Source organism: Mobula birostris, chromosome 10 (assembly GCF_030028105.1).
Source record: "Mobula birostris isolate sMobBir1 chromosome 10, sMobBir1.hap1, whole genome shotgun sequence".
In the NCBI taxonomy this organism is placed as follows: Eukaryota; Metazoa; Chordata; class Chondrichthyes; order Myliobatiformes; family Myliobatidae; genus Mobula; species Mobula birostris.
The window spans coordinates 105,681,913-105,708,583 of NC_092379.1; the positions used below are offsets into that span (position 1 = coordinate 105,681,913).

Below are 26,671 nucleotides of genomic sequence, written 5' to 3' on the forward strand. Positions count from 1 at the left end.
CATTCCATAGCTGGAGTTGTAATGTTAGCAACGTACTTCCAATAGATGTCAGGACTACTGAACAGCACCTCCCACTCTCAGATCTGCACTACGAGAAGGACAAGAGCTACAGGTAGAAGAGTGTAGCATTTGTGACTGTCTCCCTGTGTCACACGTCATAGAGAAGCATTCAATATGAATGATAAAGCAAAGAAAACCATTAGTATACTGCAGGGATCAGTCATATAGCCATAGAGTTAAACAGCATTGAATTAAGCCTTCAGTCCACATCCTCATTGCCAACCAAGATGTCAGTATGAGTTAATCTCCTCTGCCTGTTTGTGGCTCTTATTTCTGCAAACCCTTTGTGTCCATATACCTGTCTAAATGTATTTTTTAAACATTGTAATTGTGGCAGTCTCCACAGCTTCCTCTGGCAGCTTGTATGTGTACCCACCTTCCTTTGAGTGAAGCATTGGCTCCTAAGGTCCCTTTTAAATCTTTCCCATCTCACCTTAAATCTATGTCCCCTAGTTTTAGGCTCACTTACTTGGGGTAAAGACTGTGTGACCATCTGCCCTCTGCATTTTATAAATCTCTGTGAGGTTGCCCCTCAGCCTTGCACACTCCATGGGAAACAAAAGTCCTACCTTGTCCAACCTCTAGGAACTCAAGCCTTCTTGTCATGATAATATCCTCATGAATCTTTTCTGCACCCTTTTAGGCTAATGACATCCTTCCTATAGCTGGGTGATAATACACTAAGTGTAGTCTCATTAACAACTTGTATAGTTGAAAGATGTTGTCGCAGCTTCTGTAATCAATACCCTGACCAATGGAGCCAAGTGTGCCAAACAACAACTTCCTCAGCCTTTCTGCCTGTGCCATCACTTTCAGGGAGCTATGTACCTATACCCATAGATCATAGTGCTGGGGCCTTGTTGTTAGACATATATTCGTATGTCTTTGGTGAGAAAGACTGGTATGATAAGCAAGTTTGATGGAATGGTAGAAAATGAGGATGGAGACAAGCATAGTTGGCCTATAAGTTTGAGTGGAAGTTGTGGAAAATGGAATTAAACCCAAACCAGTGTGAAGTAATACACTAGGCTGGACGTGTGCAGTAAACAGTGGGGAGGGACCTTAGAAGAGTTCATGTACAGAGCGAACTTGGGATGCAAGTTCTTCCTTCTCTGAAAATGGCAGCATTTCTATCTAGAGCAGTGAAGAGGTTGTTTAGCTTGCCTACCTTTATTGGGAGGGAAGCTGGAGGATTGGGAAACTTTTAAAGAGCACCAGAAGGTAACTAAAAAGGCAATACACGGAGAAAAAATGAGGTATGAAGGTAAACTAGCCAAGAATATAAAGAAGGATAGTAAAAGCTTCTTTAGGTATGTAAAAAGGAAAAAAATAGCTAAGACCAAAATTGGGCCCTTGAAGACAGAAACAGGTGAATTTATTATGGAGAACAAGGAAATGGCAGACGAGTTGAACAGGTACTTTGGATCTGCCTTCACCAGGAAAGACACAAACAGTCTCCCAGATATAATAGTGGCCAAAGGACCTAGGGTAATGGATGAACTGAAGGAAATTTATATTAGGCAGGAAATGGTGTTGGATAGACTGTTGGGTCTGAAGGCTGATAAGTCCCCGGGACCTGATAGTCTACATCCCAGGGTACTTAAAGAGGTGGCTTTAGAAATCGTGGACACATTGGTAATCATTTTCTAATGTTCTGTAGATTCAGGATCAGTTCCTGTGGATTGGTGGGTGGCTAATGTTGTCCCTCTCTTCAAGAAGGGAGGAAGAGAGAAAATAGGGAATTATAGACCGGTTAGCCTGACGTCGGTGGTGGGAAAGATGCTGGAGTCAATTATAAAAGATGAAATTACGACACATCTGGATACCAGTAACAGGATTGGTCTGAGTCAGCATGGATTTACGAAGGGGAAATCATGCTTGACTAATCTTCTGGGATTTTTTGAGGATGTAACTATGAAAACGGACAAGGGAGAGCCAGTGGGTGTAGTGTACCTGGACTTTCAGAAAGCCTTTGATAAAGTCCCACATAGGAGATTAGTGGGCAAAATTAGGGCATATGGTATTAGGGACAGAGTACTGACATGGATTGAAAATTGGCTGGCTGACAGAAAACAAAGAGTAGCGATTAACGGGTCCCTTTCGGAATGGCAGGCAGTGACCAGTGGAGTACCGCAGGGTTCAGTGCTGAGACCGCAGCTGTTTACAATATATATTAATGATTTAGATGAGGGAATTAAAAGTAACATTAGCAAATTTGCCGATGACGCAAAGCTGGGTGGCAGTGTGAAATGTGAGGAAGATGTTATGAGAATGCAGGGTGACTTGGACAGGCTGGGTGAGTGGGCAGATGCATGGCAGATGCAGTTTAATGTGGGTAAATGTGAGGTTATCCACTTTGGTGGTAAGAACAGGAAGGCAGATTATTATCTAAATGGAGTCAAGTTAGGAAAAGGGGAAGTACAACGAGATCTAGGAGTTCTTGTACATCAGTCACTGAAAGCAAGCATGCAAGTACAGCAGGCTGTGAAGAAAGCTGATGGCATGCTGGCCTTCATAACAAGGGGAATTTAGTATAAGAGCAAAGAGGTCCTTCTGCAACTGTACAGGGCCCTGGTGAGACCACACCTGGAGTACTGTGTGCAGTTTTGGTCTCTAAATTTGAGGAAGGAGATTATTGCTTTTGAGGGAGTGCAGCGTAGCAAGGTTAATTCCTGGGCTGGCGGGACTTTCATATGTTGAAAGATTGGAGCGACTGGGCTTGCATACTCTGGAATTTAGAAGGCTGAGAGGGGATTTTATTGAAACATATAAGATTATTAAGGGATTGGATACGCTGGAGGCAGGAAGCATGTTCCTGCTGATGGGTGAGTCCAGAACCAGAGGCAACAGTTTAAGAATAAGGGGTAGGCCATTTAGAACGGAGTTGAGGAAAAACTTTTTCACCCAGAGAGTGGTGGATGTATGGAATGCTCTGCCCCAGAAGGCTGTGGAGGCCAAGTCTCTGGATGCTTTCAAGAAAGAGATGGGTCGAGCTCTTAAAGATAGCGGAATCAAAGATTATGGGGATAAGGCAGGAATTGGATACTGATTGTGGATGATCAGCCATGATCACAGTGAATGGCGGTGCTGGCTCAAAGGGCTGAATGGCCTACTCCTGCACCTATTGTCTATTGATATTGAGTATAACAGCTGGGACATCATGTTGCAGACATTGGTGGGTCACACTTGGAATGTCATGTACATTTTTGGCCACCAAACTGTGCAAATGTTTAGTTTGATGGAAGGCATGCAGAAGAGATTCACCGGGATAGCACCTGGAATTGAAGACTTCAATTACAAGAATCAATTTGATAGTTCTCACTCGATTGCAGCAGGCTGCCTGGTGGCAGAAATTGAAAAAATCATGAGAGGTATAGATAGGTTACATAGTCAGTCCTTTTCTAAGCGTGGAGAGTTTAAAATTGGACAGCGTAGGTTTACGATACAAGGTAAAATATTTAAACACTATTTGAGGATCAGGTTTAAATAGGAAGTGGTAGAAGAAGGTACAGTCACATCATTTAAAAAGCATTTGGGCAGATACGTGGATAAGAAAGGAACTGCATAACTTCAAGCTGAATTATAAGTTTGCTTTGATGTTAACTGGTTTAAAAAAAAGTAAATTGAAAACTATTTCCAACAGTTTTTTCTTGCAAAAAACAATCAGTACATGCAATATACTTCCCAGTAGAGTGGTTAAAAATAAAATCCCCAGAATTATTTAAGTAATAAATTCAAATGAACTTCACTGCCATTCTGAATGAAATAAACTAGACTGAGCTGACAGTTTTTCTTTGTCCACATTTATCTTGTGATAATAATTGTTATACTTCCGAGATAATTATTAGAAATGATATGGCTTGATATCTTGAACTGCAAGTTTTAAATATCTTTATCATAGGATAGGCTTTGAAGGAGTAACTTTCAGTGATAAGGAATTTAGACCATGTCAAGCTGAAAAGAATAATAGAATAATGGAGTTTGTAAGATGGCTTTGTATTTTGTAGATCTCTTCATGTAATCCTGTTCTCTTCCAGAATATTACTCAAGGCTACACTAACTACGGCTCTCACTTGGGGATGCCGCCACATCCTTCACAAGCCAGCAGTATGATCCCTCCTTCCTATTCAAGTCAACCATATCAGAGCAGTCACACGACCAGTAATCCTGCACTTGTGGATCAGGTTCGGCAGATGCAGCAGCGACCAAGTGGCTATGTTCACCAGCAAGCTCCAGCTTATGCGCACTCCATGCAGAACACACAAAGGTACATGTGAGAAAAATCTGGTTGGGTTGATTTGGCTCCAATTTCAGTATTATTCTTTCCTTTTGTAGGTCATAGGACTCAAATATTCAGTGCCATGAGATTGCATAGCTAATATATCCAGTCACAAGACAGGGAACTCAACAACAAATAAAAATAGTAAAGGATAAAGACATAAAAAGGGAGGATAACAAATGAATTGTGCTTCAAGACCAGGAGCCTGGGACCAAATCATGAAGTGACTTCTTAAATTTGAAAAATGCTGGGCCCAGAAGGCTCAGTTTGGGATTTTATTTTTGTCCCATTGCTTTTCTTATGTTCAGTACTCTTAACTGTTTGATGATATTACACAAACTTAATCAAATTGGTAACTAGAGTGCTCAGATGCCAAGTTGGATCATTCACTCTGCGTTCCAGTTGGACATGATTGCAAGTGCTTCAGAATTATTTTTTGCTCTTGTTCCTGAGTTGCTGTTGTTGAGGTTTATGGATAATCCAGCAATGTACTTTTTCTATTTTTTTTGTTGTTTTCCAGCATTCATGACTGGTTGCGTCAGGACAGCACAGGTTTGACCTGATTTACTGTTGTGGAATCCTGTCTCTACCTGTGACATGTTTTTTGGTGTTTAACAGGGATGTAGTGTTACCAGAGCGAAGCTCATTTTTTGGTATGCTAATGCTTTTCCAAGAGATGTCCTTGTGTTCTCCTCACTGAACCAGGATTAAACCCCTTTGTTAGTAATAAGGTAAAGCCTATATCAGGAAAAATGTTCTGCACGTTTTCCAGATGCTACGGCTTGATTTCCAGATTTTCTGCCCAATGCTCTTTCCTCAATCAATATCAGATAAAAGGGTTAACCAGTTAGTTTAAAAACGCAAACAACAGGAATTCTGCAGATGCTGGAAATTCAAGCAACAGACATCAAAGTTGCTGGTGAACGCAGCAGGCCAGGCAGCATCTCTAGTAAGAGGTACAGTCGACGTTTCAGGCCGAGACTCTTCGTCAGGACTAACTGAAGGAAGAGTGAGTAAGAGATTTGAAAGTGGGAGGGGGAAGGGGAGATTCAAAATGATAGGAGAAGACAGGAGGGGGAGGGATGGAGCCAAGAGCTTTACAGGTGATTGGCAAAGGGGATATGAGAGGATCATGGGACAGGAGGCCCAGGGAGAAAGACAAGTGGGGGGGGGGGGACCCAGAGGATGGGCAAAGGGTATAGTCAGATGGACAAAAAGGAGAATGAGAGAAAGAATGTGTGTATATAAATAAATAACAGATGGGGTACGACGGGGAGGTGGGGCATTAGCGGAAGTTAGAGAAGTGGATGTTCATGCCATCAGGTTGGAGGCTGCCCAGACGGAATATAAGGTGTTGTTCCTCCAACCTGAGTGTGGCTTCATCTTTACAGTAGAGGTGGCCATGGATAGACATATCAGAATGGGAATGGGATGTGGAATTAAAATGTGTGGCCACTGGGAGATCCTGCTTTCCCTGGCGGACAGAGCGTAGGTGTTCAGCAAAGCCGTCTCTCAGTCTGCGTCGGGTCTCGCCAATATATAGAAGGCTGCATCGGGAGCACCGGACGCAGTATATCACCCCAGCCTACTCACAGGTGAAGTGTCACCTCACCTGGAAGGACTGTCTGGGGCCCTGAATGGTGGTAAGGGAGGAAGTGTAAGGGCATGTGTAGCACTTGTTCCGCTTACAAGGATAAGTGCCAGGAGGGAGATCAGTGGGGGGGGGGGGGGAACGAATGGACAAGGGAGTTGTGTAGGGAGCGATCCCTGTGGAAAGCGGTGGGGGGGGGAGGGAAAGATGTGCTTAGTGGTGGGATCCTGTTGGAGGTGGCGAAAGTTAAGGAGAATAATATATTGGACCCGGAGGCTGGTGGGGTGGTAGGTGAGGACCAGGGGAACCCTATTCCTAGTGGGGTGGCGGGAGGATGGAGTGAGAGCAGATGTGCGTGAAATGGGGGAGATGCGTTCGAGAGCAGAGTTGATGGTGGAGGAAGGAAAGCCCCTTTCTTTAAAAAAAGAGGACATCTCCCTCATCCTGGAATGAAAAGCCTCATCCTGAGAGCAGATGCGGCGGAGGTGGAGGAATTGCGAGAAGGGGATGGCATTTTTGCAAGAGACAGGGTGAGAAAAGGAATAGTCCAGATAGCTGTGAGAGTCAGTAGGCTTATAGTAGACATCAGTGGATAAGCTGTCTCCAGAGATAGAGATAGGAAGATCTAGAAAGGAGAGGGAGGTGTCGGAAATGGACCAGGGAAACGTGAGGGCAGATAACCAGTTAGTTATCTGATTCTTCCTTGTCGGTTTTTCTTTTGGGCACAATGAATTGTTTTATTTGCCAACATAGAGTAACTGCAAAATTTGGTTGTGTTGAATGGATTTTTGAAATTCTATGAGAGACCTTTATATATAAAAAAAAAAGTGAGTTATGTGACAAAAAGGGAATTCAAATGTATTGAAACTGAATCTGTTTAATATTAAATACATTTTATGATGAACTCTTGAATGGTGCTCCGATGTGGCGGTTTTGTCGAACAGGTGTTCCCATGACCTTGAACACCTAACAGTCAAATACTGTCCATTTTATTTACCTAGGGAGTTCCCCTTCATAATTCTGACCACAGTTTACATACCATCAGCAACCGACTATAATCAAGTGTGTGAGATACTGCATGATGCCATCTTCAAACAAGAAACAGTCCATCCCGACACATTTCAAATCATAATTGGGGACTTACAGTAGGCTTGTTTGAAGAAAACCCTGCCCAATTACCTGTGGCACCAGAGATCCTAACGTACTAGATCAATGTTATCATAAGATAAGGAATGCCTACTATTCCATGCCCAGACTGCATTTCGGTATATCAAAACACTTGGTTGTCCGTCTCCTACCTGCATACAGGCAAAGGCTAAAAAGCAAAACTCCAGAGAGTAGGACAACAAAGAGGCAGTTGTGGGAGACAGAGGAGTGGTTATGGATTGTTTTGTGTTGGTAGATTAGGCTGTGTTCAAGGACTCATCTGTGGATCTGAATGAATACACCTTGGTTATCATGGACTTCATTAAAGTAGTTATAGATGAGTGTGTCCTCACAAAATTATTCAGAATCTTCCCCAACCAGAAGCCCTGGATGAACCATGAGATCCACTGAGGGGTCGGATCAAAGGCATTCAAGTCTGGTGACCAAGAAAGTCGCAAGAGGTCTAGGTTTGATCTCCAGAAAGGCATATCATGAGTGAAGTGGCAATTCCAGACTAAACTTGAATCAACATAGGATACTCGACAGTTGTGGCAGGGCTTGAATATCATCGCCTCTTATAAAGTAAAATCAAGCAACATGGGTGATAATAGGGCTCTGCTTCCAGATGAGCTCAATGGCTTCTATGCTCGTTTTGACTATCAAAACATGGAGGAACCATCACAAACTCCCACAGCCCGAGGATCCCGTGTGTTGAGTCTCTGAGACTGACGTGTGAGCAGCCAGCCTTCAGAAAGATGAACCCACAAAAGCACTGGTTCAGATGGGGTACCTGGCCAAGTACTTAAAAACCTGTGTGTTCAACTGGCTGGAGTGTTCCCATGAGATCCTTCACCTCTCATTTCAGCAGTCTGGGAAAATTATCTGCTTAGGAAGGATGTGTCTCAGAAGAATGTGGAATTCTGCCTTAATAACCATTGTTCAATAGCACTTATATCCACAATGACAAAGTGTTCTGAGAGGTTGGTGATGAAACATGATTGAGAAGCGATTTGCATCTGCTCCAATTTGCCTAATGGAGCAACAGGTCCACAGCAGATGCTGTCTCACTGGCTCCTCACTGATCCCTGGAACATATAGACAGCAAAGATGCATACTTCAGGGTACACTTTATTGACTACAGGTCAGCATTCATTTCCAGCTTCGCCTCAAAACTAACCGGTAAGCTTCAAGACCTTAACCTTAATACCAACTTGTGCAGTTGGATCTTCGATTTCCTCACTTGCAGACCTCGGTCAGTTAATATTGGCAACAACGTCCATCAGCATAGTTGCATCACAAAGCTGTGTGCTTAGCTCTTTGCTCTACTTGCTTTACACTTATGACTGTGTGGCTAAGCACAGCTGCAATGCCATGTTCAGGTTTGCTGATGATGCCACTGCCATAGACCAAATCAAAGGTGGTGATGAATCAACATATAGGAGGGAGATTAAAAATCTGGCTGAGTGGTACGATATCAACAACATCTTACTCAATGTCAGCAAGACCAAGGAGCTGAATATTGACTTCGGGAGAAGGAAACCAAATGTCCATGATCAAGTCCTGCTCAGAGGATCAGGGGTGGACAGGGTCAGCAACTTAGATACTTGTCCTGGGCCCAGCATGAAACAACAATTATGAAGAAAACACAGCAGCGCATCTACTTCCTTAGGAGTCTGCAAAAGATTCAGCATGGCATCTAAAATTCTGAACATATTGACAAGTTGCATCACAGCGTGGTAGGGAATGCCAATGCCCTTGAATGGAAAATCTTACGAAACAGTCCATTATGGATAAAGCCCTCCCCACCATTGAGCACATCTACATAAAATGTTGCCGCAGGAAAGCAGCATCCGTCATTAGAGACTACCATCAACCAGGATATTCTGGCTTCTGGCTGCTGGCATCAGGAAAAAGTTACAGGAGTTTTAAAACTCAAACCACCAAGCCCTGGAGTAGTTAAATCCCTCAATCACAAGGTTCTTGAACAGAGCGGATAACTTCACTTGCTGTCTCACTGAACCTCCCACAACCTATGGACTCACTTTCAAGGACTCTTCATCTTGTATTCTTGATATATATTGCTTATTTATCGATTATTATTATTATTTCTTTCATTTTGTATTTGCACAGTTTGTGTCTTACACACTGGTTGAACACCCAGGTTCGTGCAGTATTTCATTGATTCTGTTAGGGTTTATTGAGTATGCCCACAAGAAGATGAATCTCAGGGTTTTATATAGTGACATACATGTACTTTGATAATAAATTTACTTTGAACTTATTTATGCTGGTTTGTTACTTGTTTTACTACACCTGCCTGCTGAGCTAAATATGCACACATTAACTGTAAATATGTTTCACGTGCAAAAATTGCTAAAGCTAATCATAAATACTAAACAAAAATTGCAGTTTCAATTTATTGCCATTTTTTATTTGTTATGTGATTCACTTATCAGTAAAGCAACAGTCTCTTTGTTTAATTCCAAAGATGATCTGGTGATGTTTTTTTTCAATGAAGTCGTAGTGTTTCATTGTCAAGTTTAAGAGAGGGGTTAATCTGATGCTAGAAAAAGCCATGCCAATTTAAATTTGTTGTCACAAATGACCGGCAGGCAGTCTTTGTTTTAAATTCTGCAGAAGACAGTCCATCAAAGTATGTGCTTCTTTTCAGTGATCAGTATAATGATATTTTGATCAGCATGTTCATTCTTAAATCATCTGTTCACTGTTTAGTTATTCAAAAGCAGTAGATAATGGGGGAGGCGTCACGTGATGACGTGGGATTGAAACGTGTAAATCCAGCTCTCCCGCAACAAATCAGTAAAGTACCATTTAAACAAAACAAGGTTAATAAATATTTTCTGAAAACTATTTATAAACTTTGTAAGACTACTTTACGATATGCCTCCTAAACCGCAACAAAAGAAGTCTGCTGTTGTGAAACAGCCACGAGAGGGGAAGAAAAAAGGGCCTACTGCAACGATGGAGCCTCGGACTCAGGTTGGATCTCCTTCGGTAAAACAGGGAGCAATGGCGGTGGTAACGGGTTCTTCGAAGAAGACACCGGAAATGCGCATGCGCAAAGAAGAGCGCATGGGCAAATCGACACAACGCAAACTACAAGAACCGACAGCCACTGCAATTGAAAATGACTCACAGTCAGAATTGGATTCTGCAGAGAACACAGATGAAGAAGAGGAGGAAGAATTGGAAGCGATTGGAAGTAAAGGAGATGATAGAGACATAAGAGAGGCTATATTGCAATTAACGGCTGAACTAAGAAAAGTAAGAGAAGAGCTTAGAGATACGAAGATGTGCTATAATAAAGTTATGGAAAGACAGGACAAAATGGATAAGAAGCTTCAAAAGATGAAAAGAGCAATGGGGCATATGAATGATAGAGTGGAAAAAACAGAAAATGATCTGCTTGTCTGGAACTCGGAAAGAAATCGACTCTTGGAGAAAGTGGACGTGTTCGAAAATTTCAGTAGACGTAATAATATTAAAATTGTTGGTCTTAAAGAAGGTACGGAGGGAGAAAAACCAATAGAATTTTTTCAAAAATGGATCCCGGATGTTTTGCAAATGGAAGAGGAGGTTCGACCAATTGAAATTGAGCGGGCACATAGAGCTCTAAGACCAAAACCAAAAGATGACCAATATCCACAATCGATTTTAATAAAATTCTTAAGATTTCAAGACAAGGAAAGGATTCTACAGGCAGCTGCTCGAGCTGCCAAGGATAGAAAAGGGCCATTGATAATTAAAGGGAACAAAGTTTTTTTCTACCCTGATATAAATTATGAACTTTTGAAGAGAAGGAAGAAATTTAATCCAGTGGAAAAAACCCTATGGGATCATGGTTATCAATTTATACTGCGTTATCCTGCAACCTTGAAGATTTTTTTGCCTGGTGGAGAAAAAAGATTTTTGATGACTACCAGAAAGCAGAGCAGTTTGTGCGAGATTTTCTGAATATTCACCAGATACAAGAACAAATCCAGGGGAGCGAGATAGATTGAAGATGAAGATTGGGTGAAAGAATGGACTTGTTGGATTTTTGAAGCTGGATGAATGTATAAATATATCATTAATTATACGAGGGGGGTAAGAAAGGTTAAAACTGGAGGAATATTAGTTGGGAATAGTAACATTAATTTTGCCTATATATATATATATATATATAATTTTTTGTTGCGGGGGAGCTGGAAGAAGCACTGATCGATTGCTACGCTAATCATCAATCATGTGTGCAAGCGTGGCTTTTGCCACGACCCGTAAAATGGAGGGGGGTAGTGTTGTGTATCTTTTCATTCACAACATTAGTGGGGGGGTATTTTGTTTTTTCTTTTTTTGTATTCTTTCTATCTTTTCTTTCTGCCTGGAAGGTTGGGAGGGAAACACATAGCAACATGGTGAAGTTTAAAGAGATTCCTCAAGGAACTATGAGAGTTGAGAAGATAAGTAATGTTTTAGATTGGAGTAACTTTGTTAAGAATAATGACTAATTTATTGAATTTTTTGAGTTTTAATGTTAATGGGCTTAATGGACCAGTGAAAAGAAAAAGAATCTTAACACATATTAAAAAAATGAAGATAGATTTAGCTTTTTTACAGGAAACGCACCTAACAGAAACAGAACATCAGAAACTAAAAAGAGATTGGGTGGGAAGTGTTGTTGCGGCTTCATTTAATTCAAAAGCGAGGGGAGTAGCAATTTTGATCAATAAAACGTTACCAATTAGAATACAAAATGTAATAACTGATTCTGCGGGGAGATATGTGATTATACATTGTCAACTTTTTTCTGAATTATGGACTTTTATAAATATGCACCAAACGAAAATGATGCAAAATTCATACAAGAGGCTTTTCTGAATTTGGCGGATGCACATGAAAAAATATTGATTGGAGGAGACTTTAATTTTTGCTTAGACCCAGTTTTAGATAGATCAACCAAGGCTGTTATAAAATCGAAGGTAGTAAATTTAACTTTATCATTGATGAAGGATTTAAATTTGATTGATATATGGAGAAGAATCAATCCTAAAGAAAGAGACTATTCGTTCTATTCCCATAGACATAAAACTTACTCAAGGATAGATTTGTTTCTATTATCAATGCATATTCAACTCAGAGTGAAAAATATGGAATATAAAGCAAGAATATTATCAGATCATTCCCCTTTATTAATGACAATAATAATGGATGATAAGGAAGAAGTGGCTTATAGATGGAGATTTAATTCAACATTATTAAAACGTCAAGATTTCTGTGATTTTATGAAAAAGCAGATTCAATTTTTTTTGGATACAAATTTTCATTCAGTGGATGATAAATTTATATTATGGGATGCGATGAAAACATATCTTAGGGGCCAGATAATAAGTTATACGTCTAAAATTAAGAAAGAATATATGGCAGAACTAGATCAATTGGAAAAAGAGATTACAAAAATAGAAAAAGAATCTCAAAGATATATGTCAGAAGAAAAACGAAGACAACTTGTCAATAAGAAGTTACAATATAATACGCTTCAGACATATAGAATGGAAAAAGCAATTATAAGAACTAAACAAAGGTATTATGAGTTAGGTAAGAGAGCACATAAAATTCTTGCCTGGCATTTGAAAACAGAACAAGCTTCCAAAACAATAAATGCAATTAGAACAAGGGCAAATAAAATATCTTATAAACCTCTTGAAATAAATGAAACTTTTAAAAATTTCTATTCTGAATTATATCAATCAGAATCCCAAAATGATGTTAATGAGATAGAAAGATTTTTATCACAAATTTCTCTTCCAAAATTGAATTTGGAAGAACAGAAGGGATTAGATATGCCTTTTACATTAAAAGAAATTGAAGAAGCTTTAGGATCACTCCAAAGTAATAAATCTCCAGGAGAAGATGGTTTTCCACCTGAATTTTATAAAAAATTTAAAGATTTATTATTTCCTCTTTTTATGGAACTAATACGTCAAGCAGAAAAAATACATAAACTTCCAGAATCTTTTTCAACAGCGATTGTAATAGTATTGCCAAAAAAAGACAGAGACCCTATGAAACCAACATCATACAGGCCTATTTCTTTATTGAATACAGATTATAAAATAATAGCAAAAATTTTATTGAATAGATTATCTAAATATTTACCGAAATTAATACATATGGATCAAACAGGATTTATTAAAAATAGGCAATTGGCAGATAATGTAACTCGGCTACTCAGTATAATTCATTTGGCACAAAAAAGGGATGAGAAGAGTATAGTAGTAGCTTTGGATGCAGAGAAAGCATTTGATAGATTAGAATGGGTTTTTTTTTATTTAAAGTATTAGAAAAATATGGGTTAGGAACATCTTTTATAAATTGGATTAAAACTTTAAATTCTAACCCTAAAGCTAAAGTAGTGACAAATTCTCAAATTTCAACACCATTCCAGTTAAAAAGGTCAACTAGACAAGGTTGTCCATTATCACCTGCTTTATTTGTACTGGCGATAGAGCCATTAGCAGAACTAATCAGAATTGATCCAGATATTATGGGTTTTAGAGTTAATCAGGAGGAATATAAAATTAATCTTTTTGCCGATGATGTTTTGATCTATTTAACAAACCCACAACATTCGTTACATAAATTATCTTCTAGATTGGATGAATATGGGAAGGTATCAGGTTACAAAATAAATTGGGATAAAAGTGAAATTTTACCTCTTACTAAAGGAGACTATAGTCAATGTCGATTAGTAACCCAATTTAGATGGCTGGTAAATGGTATAACGTATTTAGGTATAAGACTTGATAATGATGTAAAGAATTTATATAAATTTAATTATTTACCACTGTTGAAAAAAATTCAAGAAGATTTTGACAAATGGATGATACTACCAATAACATTAGTAGGTAGAGTCAATGTTGTAAAAATGAATATATTTCCTAGATTACAGTATTTGTTTCAAACATTACCAATACAATTGCCACAGAAATTTTTTCAAGAGTTAAATAAATGTGTGAGAAAATTTCTTTGGAAAGGTAAAATGTCAAGAATATCATTGGAAAAATTGACATGTAAATTTAGGTTAGGAGGGTTACAACTTCCAAACTTTAAAAACTATTATAAAGCAAATCAACTTAGATTTATTGCATCTTTCTTCGATGATCAAAAACCAGCATGGATTAAAATAGAACTAGAAAAGATAGGAGAAAATAGACCTGAAGATTTTATATATAAATGGGAATCTAAATGGATACGGGAAAAGAAAGAATCTCCTATATTAACACATTTGATTGATTTATGGAATAAGATAAATGTTGATAATGAAACACAGAAATCTCTATTAGCAAGGAGACCTTTGTTTCAAAACAGACTTATTCCTTTTACAATGGACAATCAACTTTTATATAATTGGTACCAAAAAGGGATTAAATTTATAGGAGATTGTTTTGAACGAGGTATATTGATGTCATTTGAACAATTAAGGGATAAATATAAAATATCTAATAATACTTTCTTTTGTTACTTTCAATTAAGGGCTTACTTAAAAGGTAAGCTGGGTCAAACAATGTTTTTGCCAAAACCTAATGAAATTGAAATTTTAATTCAAAAAGGGAAAATTAAAAAATTTATTTCTTGTATGTATAATTTGATTCAAGAACAGACAATTAAACAAGGAACCCATAAGTCAAAGCAAAAATGGGAAACAGATTTGAATATTAATATTGATGAAACAAATTGGTCAAGACTCTGTCTTGACAGTATGACAAATACAATAAATGTTCGACTTAGATTAGTACAATATAATTTTTTACACCAATTATATATTACACCACAAAAAATAAATAGATTAAATTCAAATCTATCTGATAAATGCTTTCGGTGTAATCAAGAAATTGGTACTTTTTTACATTCTACTTGGTCTTGTTTTAAAATTCAACCCTTTTGGATAAATTTAAGAGTCTTATTGGAACAAATTACTGGAACTCAACTTCCACATAACCCTGTATTATTTCTATTAGGTGATATTGAAGGGATAAAACCGAAACTTAAATTGAATAAATATCAGAAAGAATTTATAAAAATTGCATTGGCAGTAGCTAAGAAGACTATAGCAGTTACTTGGAAATCTGATTCGTATTTAAGTATGGATCGTTGGAACAATGAAATGGCTAGTTCTATTCCACTCGAAAAAATTACTTACAATTTAAGAGATAAATATGTAACATTTTTGAATATTTGGTGCCCTTATTTACAAAAGATAAGATGGCATATTTAAGTGCTCCGATAAAGACCTTGGTCCCTTGGGGAAAGTAACGAATAATTATACCAAATTTATTTTGAATCCCATGGAGCATGTGGAAACTTTCCAACACCCAGGGGGTTCTTTTCTTTTTTCTCTCTTTCTTTCTTTTTAGGTAGGACTATATATATGGGGGGGGGAGGGTTAAGGGGAGGGGGGAGGGTAGATTTTATCTTTTCGTGTATTCTTTTTGAAAACTGAATAAAAATTATATTACAAAAGCAGTAGATAATCAGTCCCAGGGAAATGTACAGGAGTTTGCACTTCCATAACAGTACTTTTACTCTGACAGTTTGTTTAATGCAGTTGATGGTTTTAAACTTGTAACTTTGTCCAATTAAATTTGTAATAGATAATGAAGCTCCTGAAGAATCACATTACACAGGTTGCACCACAGTAAGGACAACAAGCTGGTGCCTTTTAAATCTCTCACACTTGAAGCTGAAAACATAATAGTGAACAAATAAGATTTTGTGGTTAAAACTTAATTTTACAAATAATGAAATCAATACGGAAAATGCTGGAAATATTCAGTTCAGGCAGCATCTGTGGAAAGGAGAAAAAGGCTTTTGATGAGTGGTTCTAGCAATATCTGTATATATTGCATCTCCTACATTATTTAGAGAATTTTATATACCTCCAAACACTTGTGCAACATCCATTTCCTTTGTCAACCATTGGCAGTCATGCCTTTACCTATTCCGATGTAAGATATACTTCTAAAACTCTTTCACTCTCCTTTTTCTCCCTTGTCTCTGTGCTTCACCCATATCAATTCCTTTTAAGCTTCCTTAAAGTTCACCTCTGACGAAATCATTGGTCCTAATATCCTTTAGTTTTTGTGCTCTGTCAATTTTTCCTATTAGCTATCTGCAAAGATACTGGAGTTATATTTTGGGTTAAAGATGCTACACAAATGCAAGATATTCTGAAAGTTATCACCGTCAGAGTTGTATACTGCAGACACACTTTGATAATAAATGTATGTGAACCTTGAGACATCACCAACTCTGGCTCCAACAACATGAGTGCTCTAGACTGTGGGTCCTACAGTTACTACCTCCGGTTCCAATGACCCTGGATGCCTTCAGACCCAGAAAGTCACTGCCTCTAGCTCAGCCTCCAGCCCTGAACTTGGTCACTACCACCTGCAGGACAAGACATTCCTCACAGCTCCTGAGCCCCTGCTATCCGTTTCCCCCATCACTACTCTCCAACCCCTGGTCTCTAAGGCTCCCCCATCAGTTTTTGGGTCCTCAGAGACTCCATCTTTCTCCCCTACCTTCCCTAACACTCCAACCCTTCCCCCTCTTCTGATGCCACCAACTGTCCTCTGATCCCAGCTCTAATCCCTGCTGTGTCTTCATAACCTCTCCGGCATTCCCCTCTCTGAGGTGGAATGTTCTGTCCTCAGTAAGGGCCTTATCTTTGTCCCCCTCCACTCACACCTCTGTGAATTCCACACCCACATTGATATTGAGCTGTACTTCTGTCGGCTCCATCTCCAAACCCACTTCTTTGGCAAGAATTCACCACCCCACACCGATGACCCCTTCACCCACTCTGGTTCTTTGTCTGCTTTGGATGTTTACATCTCAGTTCACCAATGAGACGCCAACAGGCTTGACTTCAGCACTCCTGTCTCCTTCTCATACCTCCAAAGTGACAACCTCACAACCAAACCCACTGACAAAGGGGTTACTGTTGTAGTGTGATAGACTGACCTTTACCTTGCTGAGTCCAGATTGTAACTCTGAGATACCTCCTCTTACTTTCCTCTTGAAAAGGGGCCCACTCCGGACTATCATGGCAGTGTCTTCTGCACCACCACTTACCTCAAAGTTGGAGATCTCCCATTCACTGCCACTAAACTCATTGTTCCCTAACCCTGGGTTCTTCCTCCCATCCAAGATTCACAAACCTGACTGTCTGGGTAGGCCCCTTCTCCCGCCTGCTCCTGCCCCAGCGAAATCGTGTCCACGTGCCTTGACATCAGTCTATTCAGTCCCTTCCCATCTACATCAATGATGTGGAAACCATAGAAAAGGTGCAGAGGAGATTCACAAGGATGTTGCCTGGATTGGGGAGCATGCCTTATGAGAATAGATTGAGTGAATTTGGCCTTTTCTCCTTGGAGCAACGGAGGATGAGAGGTCACCTCATAGAGGTGTATAAAATGATGAGAGGCATTGATCGTGTGGCTAGTCAGAGGCTTTTTCCCAGGGCTGAAATGGCTAACTCGAGAGGGCACAGTTTTAAGGTGCTTGGAAGTAGGCACAGGGGAGATGTCAAGGATAAGTTTTTTACACAGAGAGTGGTGAATGCGTGGAATGGGCTGCTGGCGATGGTGATGGAGGCAGATATGATAGGGTCTTTTAAGAGACTTCTGGATAGGCACATGGAGCTTAGAAAAATAGAGGGCTATGGGTAACCCTAGGTAATTTCTAAAGTAAGTACATGTTTGGCACAGCATTGTGGGCTGTAGGGCCTGTATTGTGCTGTAGGTTTTCTATGTTTCTATCAATGACACTTTACATGCTCTCAGTCTCATCAACCTTCAATTCCTTGCTCCTGATAATCACATTTTCACCATGGATGTTCACTCCTATTCCCCATCAAGAAGGCCTTAAAGCTCTCTGCTTCTTTCTTGAAGAAACACCCAATCAGTTCCCCTCCACTACCACCACCCTTCTGTTTGGCAGAACTGACCCTCAACAATTTCTCCTTTGGCTCTGAACACTTTCTGCAAGCTCAAGGTTTGCCATGGGCACCTGCATGGGCCCCACCTATACCTGCCTTTTTGTTGATTACGTGGAAAAGTCTTTGTTCCATGCCTTCCCTGGTAATGCTCCCCAGCTCTTTCTGCAATACATTGACTGCATTGGTGCTGCTTCATGCACCCATGCTGAGCTCATCAATGTCATCAACTTTGTCTCCAGCTTCCACCCAGCCCTTAAATTCACTTGGTCCATTTCTGAAACCCCCTCCCCCAGATAAACTGGCAACTGACCTCTTTTACAAACCTACTGATTCTCGCAGCTAATTTCCCACCTCTTCCCACCCTGTCTCCTATAAAAATTATTATTTCCTTTTCTCTGTTCCTTCGTTTCTGCCACATCTGTTCCCAGGGTGAAGCTTTCCTTTCCAGGACATCAGAGGTGTTCTCCTTCAAAGAATGGTGTTCCCCATCCTCCACCATTGATGCTGGTCTCACCCACATCTCCTCCATTTCCTAGACATCCACGCTCACCCCATCTCGTACCACCTTAACAGAGATAGAGTTCCCCTTGTCCTCCATGCCACTAAACAACAAGGACTCACGTCACCAGGTTCAGGAACAGTTATTACCCATCAATCATCCGGCTGTTGAACCAGTGGGGATAACTGCACTCAACTTCACTTGGCCCATCACTGAACTGTTTCCAAAACCTATGGGCTCACTTTCAAGGACTCTTCATCTCGTTCTTGACGTTTATTGCCTCCGCATCCAACACATCATTCTCTGCAACTTTCACATCTTCAAAGGGATCTTACCACCAACACATCTTTACTTCCTCCTCACTCCCTGCTGTCTGCAGGGATCACTCTGTCTGAGATCCCCATTCCTAATCCAACATGTTGGTCCATGGCCTTCTCTTCTGCCACAATGAGGCTACTCTTGAAGTGGAGGAGCAACACCTCATAGTCTGTCTAGGTAGCCTCCAACCCGATGGGATGAACATCAATTTCTCCTTCTGGTGTTTTTTCTTTCTTTTTTTCTCCTTTTCCTTCCTCCTTTCCTCTTCTCCTTTTCCCCACTCTGGCCTCTACCTCTTCTCCTCACCCGCTATCAGCTCACCCTGGTCCCCTCTTTCTTCCCTTTCTCCCATTGTCCTCTCTCCTCATCTATTAACTTTGTTCTTCTCCAGCCATTTATCCTTCCCACACACCTAGCTTGTCCTTCCCTTCCCTTCCCCTCCCCTCTACCTTTATATGCTGGCATGTTCCCCCTTCCTTTTCAGTCCTGATGAAGGATCTTGGCATGAAACATCCAAAGTTTATTCATTTTCGTAGATGCTGCCTGACCTACTGAGTTCCTCGAGCATTTTGTGTGTGTTGCTCTAGATTTCCAGCATCTTCGGAATATTTTGTGTTTATCATTAAACATATTTTTCTTTCAGGTTAACACATCAACCCATGCAACAGACACCCATGATGACAGGAATTAGTCACATGACCCAACAGAATGTCCATTCAACAATGAGGACAAACCAGGAACAGCAGTATCTTCGACAGCAGCAGATCATAAGGGTAAGCTAAGATAAAGAGGCTGCGTTAACAGTTTGGAACTACAAAATACCCATCTGGGAGTTACAGAGAAGAGACCAAAAAATACCAGAAGGAGAATGCATGTTTGTACCATTCCATGTTGGTTTAAGTGTGTAAAGTCAGAGAGTAGAAATGAATAGGTAATCACAGATTATTACTCATGGAGCATCCACCATGTCAATACTTGGCTCATGGTTATTCACTGTCTAAATTTTCAACTTGGATAAAAAGGCATTTTGGAAGTGTATCCAAGTTATAATAGAAAGAAAAGTAAACTCTGTGGAGAAGGGGTGTATGCAAAAAAGGTTAATTGACAGGCTATGTATTGTGGGTAACCAAGAAGGAACAGTGAGGTTTTGCGTTTTGGTAGGAAAGTTAGGGGAAAAAAATGACCCCGACATAATTTCATCATTCTCATCATCTAAATGATTTTCATCATCTACATAAGTGATGAGAAGCTAGGAAATATGGTGTACAATAGGATTATGATGTACTGTCCTCTGAAATAAAGGTAGTGAACATTCAGATACAAAAAAAGAAAAGCTTTATTTTCCTTTTAATTATAAGAAATAGTAAAGCATGTTCTGCTGAGATTGCAGGGGATTTTGCAAGACCTCAATGAAGTACTTGTTGCACTTTTACTCTATATTGACGGGTAGATATATATGCCTTAAAGATGGGGAAGGGTAGATCCACTGGATTGATTCCTTCGATGAGTTTGTTCCAGAAGATTTTTAAGATTTGTCTGCATTCGCTTGGGTTGAGAAGAAAGTGATATGACCTCATTGGACATCATAGCCTCTGAGAAGGATTAACAGGGTAGATGGTAAGAGGCTGTTTCCTTCACTTGAATAGTTAATTACAGCAAATAGTTGTAAATTTTTGGGATTCTTTGAGTGCTATCGATTCACAAGATTTAAGTATATTCAAGTTTAAGTTTGCTAAATTGTTTGACAGTCAAATAATTGGCAGTCATGGGTTTAGGATGGGAAAGTAGAAAAGGCATTGAATCTGCAATAGTCTTGTTAAATGACAGAGCAAGTTTGAAGCAATGGGGCCACCTATGCTACTTTTTATAAATCTTTGGTAAGGAACATTACAAAAACCAGATTTGCTGAACTACCAGGAGACAGCTATTTTTTTGAACTAGGAATAGGATGGTAATCATATTATTCAATATGGAAAACAACCAACTCATTTTTAGCATGAGATAATGTTATTCAGAGGTTAGATGAGAATAGGATGGGGCTGATTGTGAATTTGATTAATTGGACATGAGGGACAATTAATTAAGCTAACCAGTGACTTTCATAGGGTCTACGCATTTAAGGAATATGAATGTACAACTGCTAATCATTGTAAATATGTGGCCTCTATTTATGCAACTTAATGATTTTAAACACCTTTTTCAAATCTCTTGTTCTGTGTTGTGAAAGAAGACCTTCTATTTTTCCTATCTGTCCATGTAACAGAACCATCATCCATGGAATTACAGCAGTAAATCTCTAAACCCTTCCTGGCATTCTTGATGGTGCAAAATTGGACAGATTTACTCACAATGGCCAAACTATTGTTTCCCGGATTTAGTACAAATCCATTATAAACTCCCTAGCGCTTTTTTTTTCCACTGCATGCTCAATTTATAAAGACCAAATTTTAGTGGTCAATCCCCTTCTGTGTTCTTGAATATACATTGAAACTGTATGAGGTAAAGAAAAACTGAAATAACCTGGCACCCTCAGGACTTCCAATGTTGAATGAGCAGATTCTTTTGGAATATTGAATATTGCTTTTTTAAAGATACTATGTAGTGGTATAATAAATTTTACTGGGTATGACTCTAAGCTGCAACTGGTGATGAGGCTTCGATTGGAGACTTTCAGAGCTTTGGGGAAAGTGGAGTTACCCCTTAGTCATTCATTGCTCCCAGGGCTGCTCTGACCCGGAACGGTAGCACCTGCAAGGGTTCCTGCTCAGGATACGAGCGAAGGCCAACGGCAGATCCGGCAGGTTCAGTAACTGAACTTATGACGGAGAAGGTGGATGAGCTAGGACCTCAAATGTCAACGGCTATAGTATAGGCGGATGAACATTTGGGAAGAGAAATGGCAATTTCTTTAGATCGCCTAACGGTAGGCAATAGCAAACCACCGTTGCTACTTGCTAAGAAAACCATGGTCAAACTCACAAAATGTATCACACAACAACAGCGTCAAGAGGATCATCAAGACAATTCTGAAGATGCTTCGCTTAGTAGGGTTGATTCTGGTCAGCAGGGGATCCCTGACCGTCATCAAGCTACTGCTCATAAAATTCAAGTAACACAAAAGAAAATTATTGCCACTTGGAACGTAAGAACCCTATATCAAGCAGGAAGATTGGACAGTGTGATAAATGAAATGGAAAGACTAAAGATTAACATCATGGGAATTAGCGAAGTTCATTGGATAGGGGCTAGAACATGTCAGATTAGAAATATTAACGCTAGTTTATTCTTGTGGAACATCCCATACTAATGGAGTAGGAATTCTTATGGATGAAAACATGGCAAAAAGTGTTTTAAGACATTGGGCAATATCAGAAAGAGTGCTTCTTGTTAGATTTAGAGGAAACCATTTGATTTAGTAATTATACTGGTATATGCACCAACAACAGGTGGAACAAATGAAGATATAGATAAATTCTATGAAGAGCTTGAACAAGCAAAGAATGGATGCAAATCTCAAGATATTGTTATTGTCATGGGAGATCTAAATGCTAAAGTAGGACAAGGTGCTGATGGAAATACCATAGGAAAATTTGGACTAGGGGAAAGAAATGAAAGAGGTGAGAAATGGGTAGAATGGTGCAAGATGAATAATCAGGTCATTATGAATACCCACTTTAAAAACCATCCAAGACGCTTGTGGACCTGGAAAAGTCCAGGTGATAACACTAGAGATCAAATTGACTTTATTACTATAAAACAAAGATTTAGAAACTCAGTGACTCAATGCAAAACATATCCAGGTGCAGATTGTAATACAGGTTTCCCCTGCCATCCGAAGGTAGAGCGTTACTATGAAACGGTTTGTAAACCGGAATGTGGTAAAGGAAGAAGCAATTACCATTTATTTTTATGGGAAAAATTTGTGAGTGTTCGCAGACCCAAAAATAACCTACCAAATCATGCCAAATAACACATAAAACCTAAAATAACAGTAACATATAGTAAAAGCAGGAATGATATGATGAATACACAGCCTATATAAAGTAGAAATACTTTTCCACAATAATTGCCTGCACTGTTCTCCGTAGCGAAAATCGCACGCGAGCACTCTCGACAGAAACACTCTCTCCAGTAACCTTTAAGCTATGAAGCTGCCAAATCATACCAAGGGTAACACGTAAAAATACACAGCTGATATAAAGTAGAAATAATGTATGTACAGTGTAGTATCGCTTACTGGAATTGGGACAGTGCTGAGCACACTGATGATGGTGTGTTAGGCTGAGGCATTGGAGGTTGGGGTGGTGCAGGGGCCCCCACCCTCTGGGCAGTGAACCGATACCGATCCGCGAAGCATGCAGGGATACAGCGGTAGCAGGGTCGCACCCAGCACATCTTTAAGAAAAAAGCTGAAATAAACAAGCTAATTAATTAGGTGCCGCCCGGCACGTAAATGTTGGCCCAGATCAGAGGCGACGCAGTCGGCAATCGTCTCTGATCTGGGTCGACATTTACATGCCAGGCGGCACCTAATTAATTACGCTAACACGAGGAATTCTGCAGATGCTGGAAATTCAAGCAACACACATCAAAGTTGCTGGTGAACACAGCAGGCCAGGCAGAGGGTCTCGGCCCGAAATGTCGACTGTACCTCTTCCTAGAGATGCTGCCTGGCTTGCTGTGTTCACCAGCAACTTTGATGTGTGTTGCCTAATTAATTAGCTTGTTTATTTTGGCTTTTTTTCTTAAAGATGTGCTGGGAGCCTCCCGGCCACTGCTGCATTCTCCGCGGATCGGTATCTGCGGCTCGGAGTTTGGGGTGGTGGGACAACTGGGGTGTCATCTCGTCGTCTGTTTCCATGAAGGTAGGCAGGTCATCTTCTTCTGTGTCTGCCTGCCTCGATGTCGAAGGTCGAGGTTCGTCGTCTGCTGTGGCTGATGTGGAAGGCTTGCTTGACTGCTTAGCCTCGCGCATTTTTAGATCATACAGTTCTTTGTAAGCACTCAAACCATCCTGCAAATATGCCCTAAACTGACGTACCCTTTCAAAATTAAAGTCGTACTTTATCATTGCAGCAAAAATCTCACATAGTTGCCTCACGTTCAGTTCCTAGATGACTTCATTTTCGGTCCGTTTGCTACTGAATTCGGTTTTGATTGTTATCCTTTCCTCTTGCAATTGCATCAGCTCTTCATCTATCAGTTCTTGGTCATGGGATGCCAAAACGTCTTCAACATCATCTTCGTCAACTTCCACAAGCCAAACTCACTTTGTCCTTACTTCGTTCACCAGGATCGAAACGCTTAATTATGTCTAGTTTTACGCTAAGTGTAACACCCTTACAAGTTCTTTCAGGCTTTTTCAATATCTTAGAACTCATCTTACAAACGGCTGCTCACAGGCATGTGTTAAAGCAATGCCGACTAGAATGCAGTTCCGAATCCGGGGGAGAGCAGCTGCTCGGGGCGCGCACTGCTTTTTATCACGCGCTGCTTTTTTTCATAACAGCGAAAGCACCTTCTGTTAGCGAAAACAGGTAACTAATGTAGGTCTTTTGTGACAGTAAGGTTTTGTAAAGTGAACGTTCGAAAAGTGGGGGACACCTGTAGTGACCATAACCCAGTAGTATGTCATGTAAAAGTAAAACTTAAAAAACTGAAGAAGCAAAAACCTGAACATTCCCTTGACTACTTGCAATTAATTAAAGAAGAAAACTTAAGACAAAAATTTACAATTGAAATAAGGAATAGATTTCAAAGTCTAGAAATAGAATCTGTTGAAGATGATAGCAATCGTGTAGAAATGAAATTTAACTCTCTCAAGGATGCCTTGGTAGAATCAGCAAAGTCAGTGATTCCTAAAAAAGAAAAAAACACAAAGAATAAATGGATGACAGATGAAATAAAAAATCTAATGGAAGAAAGGAGACGGAAGAAAGCAAATCCTATACAATATAAGTCCTTAGATAAAAGAGTTAAAAGCTTATGTTAAAAAGCCAAAGAAGAATGGTTAAACCAGGAATGTGAGCAAATAGAAAGAATCCCTATTACTAATCCAGAAAGGTTACATCAACAAATCAAGAATATCACTGGTAAAAAGCTCCTCTGTTCTTCAGGTGGATGTTTGAAAGCAAAGGATGGTACCATTCTCATGGAAAAAGATGAGATTATGAACAGATGGACTGAGTATATTCAGGAATTGTTTGAAGACGATCGAGGCGAAAAACCAGAAATTAAGAAAAACATTGAAGGTCCAAGTATTTTAAAATCTGAAGTTCGTAATGCAATTAAAGGAAAGGCAGCAGGTCCTGATGAATTAGTAATAGAACTAATTATCGCCATTGAGAATTGCCTTTAATCGCCATTAAGATTATGGAATTGAAAAACTTAGTGATTTAGTCAATGATATTTATGAGACTGGAATAATACTAGAAGGGATGAAAAAGATCAGTATTTATCACTCTTCCTAAGAAAGCTGGAGCAATAGAATGTGAATTACATAGGACCATAAGTTTACTGAGTCATATCATCAAGGTACTTCTAAGAATTTTGATGACAAGAGCTAAAAGTAAGATACAAGCTGAAATAGGCAAAGAACAGTGTGGTTTTGTGAAAGTCAAAGGTACAAGAAACGCAATATTGATGTCAAGGATACTATCAGAACAAGCTATTCAAATGCAAAAAGATTTATTTGTTTTATCGACTACACAAAAGCATTTGATAAAGTGAAGCACAATAAGTTATGTGAAATATTACAGGAATCTCTAGATCTAGATTCGAAAGACCTCCGCCTAATCAGAAATCTGTACTGGGAGCAGACTGCCGCTGTAAGAATAGATGGAGAAGTGAGTCAGTTTACGAAAATCAAGAGAGGCGTTAGACAATCCTGTGTTTTCTCCACTGATTTATTTAATGTGTACAGTGAAACAATATTACAAAAAAATAAGAGACATCTTGGGAATCAAAGTTGGTGAAAACATCAATAATTTCAGATATGCAGATGACACTGTGTTAATTGCAAGTATGGAGGAAGAACTACAAAACTTAACTGATATAATTGTTGAAGAAAGTGGAAAAATGGGTATATCTATCAATTGCAAAAAGACAATGTATGGTGATATCCAAAAAGAAAGGGAATCCTATCTGCAGGCTGAGAATAAACGGAGAAGACATAAAACAAGTACAGAACTTTTTCTACTTAGGAAGCTGGGTGATATCAGATGGCAGGTGCGACTTGGACATCAAAAGAAGAATAGGGATGGCAAAAGACACCTTTACGAGAATAAAGAGTATACTGACCAATACTAAACTAGGCATGACAACCCGCCTCAGAGTACTGAAATGTTATGTTATATGGCTCAAAATGTTAGACAATATCTAGTAACATGAGGAAACGAATTGAAGCAGCAGAGATGTGGTTTTTGAGGAGGATGCAAAGAATATCATAGACAAAATGATTATCTAACGAGTATGTCATGAACAGAGCAAACACAAAAAGAGAAACAATGTATGAAGTCATGAAACGGCAACGTAACTTCATTGGACGTGTGGTTAGGAAAGAGGAGTTAGAATGCACTTTAATTATGGGAAAGATTGAAGGGAAGAAAGCAAGAGGAAGGCAAAGACAAGTGATGGAGACAGCAGCCAGAGAACTGGAAATGAATACCATTGAACTGATCCACTTGATCCGAAACAGGAGTGTGTGGGCCATGGCAGTCAAAGCTCAAACTGGGCATGGCACTTGATGATGATAATAAATTTTGCAGTGAACAGATGTAT

At 39.6% G+C, this 26,671-nt stretch overlaps 1 protein-coding gene across 3 annotated transcripts in view; it reads left to right on the plus strand.

The window, feature by feature from the left end:
* The window catches only part of med12 (mediator complex subunit 12), a 174,840-nt gene that overhangs the window by 135,880 nt on the left and 12,289 nt on the right, over window positions 1-26,671 (plus strand). For all 3 annotated transcript variants that reach the window (XM_072270757.1, XM_072270758.1, XM_072270759.1), the window contains exons 40-41: window positions 4,098-4,327; window positions 19,536-19,665. In XM_072270757.1, the coding sequence (XP_072126858.1) occupies window positions 4,098-4,327; window positions 19,536-19,665 (360 nt within the window). The remainder of the gene's footprint in view (window positions 1-4,097; window positions 4,328-19,535; window positions 19,666-26,671) is intronic.